The sequence below is a fragment of the Egretta garzetta genome, unplaced genomic scaffold (assembly GCF_000687185.1).
Source record: "Egretta garzetta isolate BGI_Z169 unplaced genomic scaffold, ASM68718v1 scaffold60, whole genome shotgun sequence".
Classification (NCBI taxonomy): Eukaryota; Metazoa; Chordata; class Aves; order Pelecaniformes; family Ardeidae; genus Egretta; species Egretta garzetta.
In genome coordinates this window covers 2,025,669-2,027,600 of record NW_009258269.1, presented here as the reverse complement: position 1 = coordinate 2,027,600, position 1,932 = coordinate 2,025,669, and the positions used below count along the sequence as shown (strand labels likewise).

At 39.5% G+C, this 1,932-nt stretch overlaps 1 protein-coding gene across 1 annotated transcript in view; it reads right to left on the bottom strand.

The window, feature by feature from the left end:
- The window catches only part of CTNNA1 (catenin alpha 1), a 102,162-nt gene extending 100,613 nt beyond the window's left edge, over positions 1 to 1,549 (bottom strand). The window contains exons 1-2 of the mRNA XM_009633786.2: positions 1,445 to 1,549; positions 262 to 457 (exon numbers count right to left, since the gene is read on the bottom strand). Coding sequence (XP_009632081.1) covers positions 262 to 457; positions 1,445 to 1,549 — 301 coding nt within the window. The remainder of the gene's footprint in view (positions 1 to 261; positions 458 to 1,444) is intronic.
- Between the last annotated feature and the right edge of the window lie 383 nt (positions 1,550 to 1,932).

Below are 1,932 nucleotides of genomic sequence, written 5' to 3'. Positions count from 1 at the left end.
TTACTTCTGAGCCTAAACTGAGTTTTAAATGTTCTTCAAAGAATCAGCCATTCTGCCTCTCTTCCAACCTCTCCTCAGGACATCCAATTTCCACATCTGCCCGGTTCATATTATTCCTCAAGGAAGCCAGCAAGACAAGCTGAGAATCTACACAAGTGGAGAGGCGCAGAGTCATTACAAATCACAGCAAAAGGGAAACAGGAACAGTTTTACTTACTCTGAAAAACCAGCTTTACCACTTATCAGTTACATGGTTCTTACCTTGCTTACGAACATCTTCCACAGCCGCTACCAGCTCCTCTTTAAGGAACTGGCTCTCTTTCGCAATTTTGTCTCCTTTCTCCAGGAAATTCTCTGTTGCTTGTTCAACTGAAGCAGCCAAAACATGGGCCTTTTTAGAACGCCCCCGCTTTTTATTAGAGGGGCCCTTGTTGCTAGTGTTAACCAGTGTTGTTACCTAAAGGCATAGATAGACAGGAAAAAAAAAACAAAAAAAAAAAACCAACAAAAAACCAAACATTAAACAAAGTAGAAGTTTACCAATTTGATAGACAGTGTCTCACTAATACCTGCACTATTGCCAGTTCCAAAGGTTAAACTCATGAACAAGTGTTTTTCACATCTCCTTAAACATTACCATACTTCTTGATTCCTTAGATGAGCATTATAAATTGAGCTAAAGTGCTTAAGAGATTTTTCTTGTCAGCAGCAGACCCGAACATTTGGTTTTAAGAACTGAGATCTACTTGTACCTTTGATAAAGTGCAATCTCAGTAACAGGCCAGATTGGCACCACATAAAAAGAAACTAAGTTGGGGATAATTAGTTTGGGATAGCTCTCCAGGCATAAAAGACCCCAAACGAGGCTGATGCCATTATATACAGAAGTCTGGCAACAAAGTGTCTTTTCAGTCCAAACCAGTACTACAGCCAGTGGACTAGATCAGAGCAAAGGACTTCCCAGAGCTCACTGTTTCCCTAAAACCACCCAAACTGAACTCTCACAATCCTCCCACAATCAACAAGTATTTCCAAGTTTTATGTTTTAGACTGAAACCCTGCACAGGAGATGGTCACCAGCAGCCAGATGACCACCAGGTACTCTGTTAGGCTCAGGATCTGGATCCGTTCCCTTTCAAACACAGAGAGACATCACAAAATCCACACTTTTCCATTTGGAACATGAGTTACTAACATGCATTTCTGCACTTCTAATTGAAACCCCGTGTCTAACCAGGTGCTGAGGCAGCACAGGCTTCTAGGTTCGTGCCAAGTAACTCTTAAAACTGAACAAAGAAATTACTTATAGGCTTTTTTCCATCTTTAGTTTTGTACTGGTTTTATGTCTGGAATTTATGTTTTGAAAGTTCCTTAATTTAAATAATACATCGAAACAGGTAATCATCCTTATGAAGGGTTTTTTTGCCCCCTTTTTTCCTCCTACCTGCGTAACAAGAGGCTCAAGTAGTCTTTCAACCGCCAGTGTTCTTATCTCCAAGCTTTTGGGGTCCCATTTGAAGTTAACGTTGCCTGCAGTAACAGCAGTCATTTCTAGAAGAAAAGAACTAGATGAATACATATTTTTATTAATAATGCTGTTGGAATGCATTTTAAAAATAAATTAAAATGGAGGCTATTAAACACAGAACACATCCATTTGGTGTAAGTTGAGGTTACACTGTCTCTGGAAATGTCAGTTTTAGTTCAACTTGTGACAGTTTAAAAAAAATTGTTTGTTATGACAATATACAGATATTACCTGTAGTCTTGGTTAGAAAATAAAAAAACAAACCAACACCTATTCAAAAGCCACACTATTTTGCCAGAGCAGTAAGAAGCTAGGCAATGTTTGGTCTACTCATCAGCAGTCCCCAAGTAATGAAAAGGGACCTCACAGGTAATGGGGGCACTTTACTCACAAAGCTGGAGGCT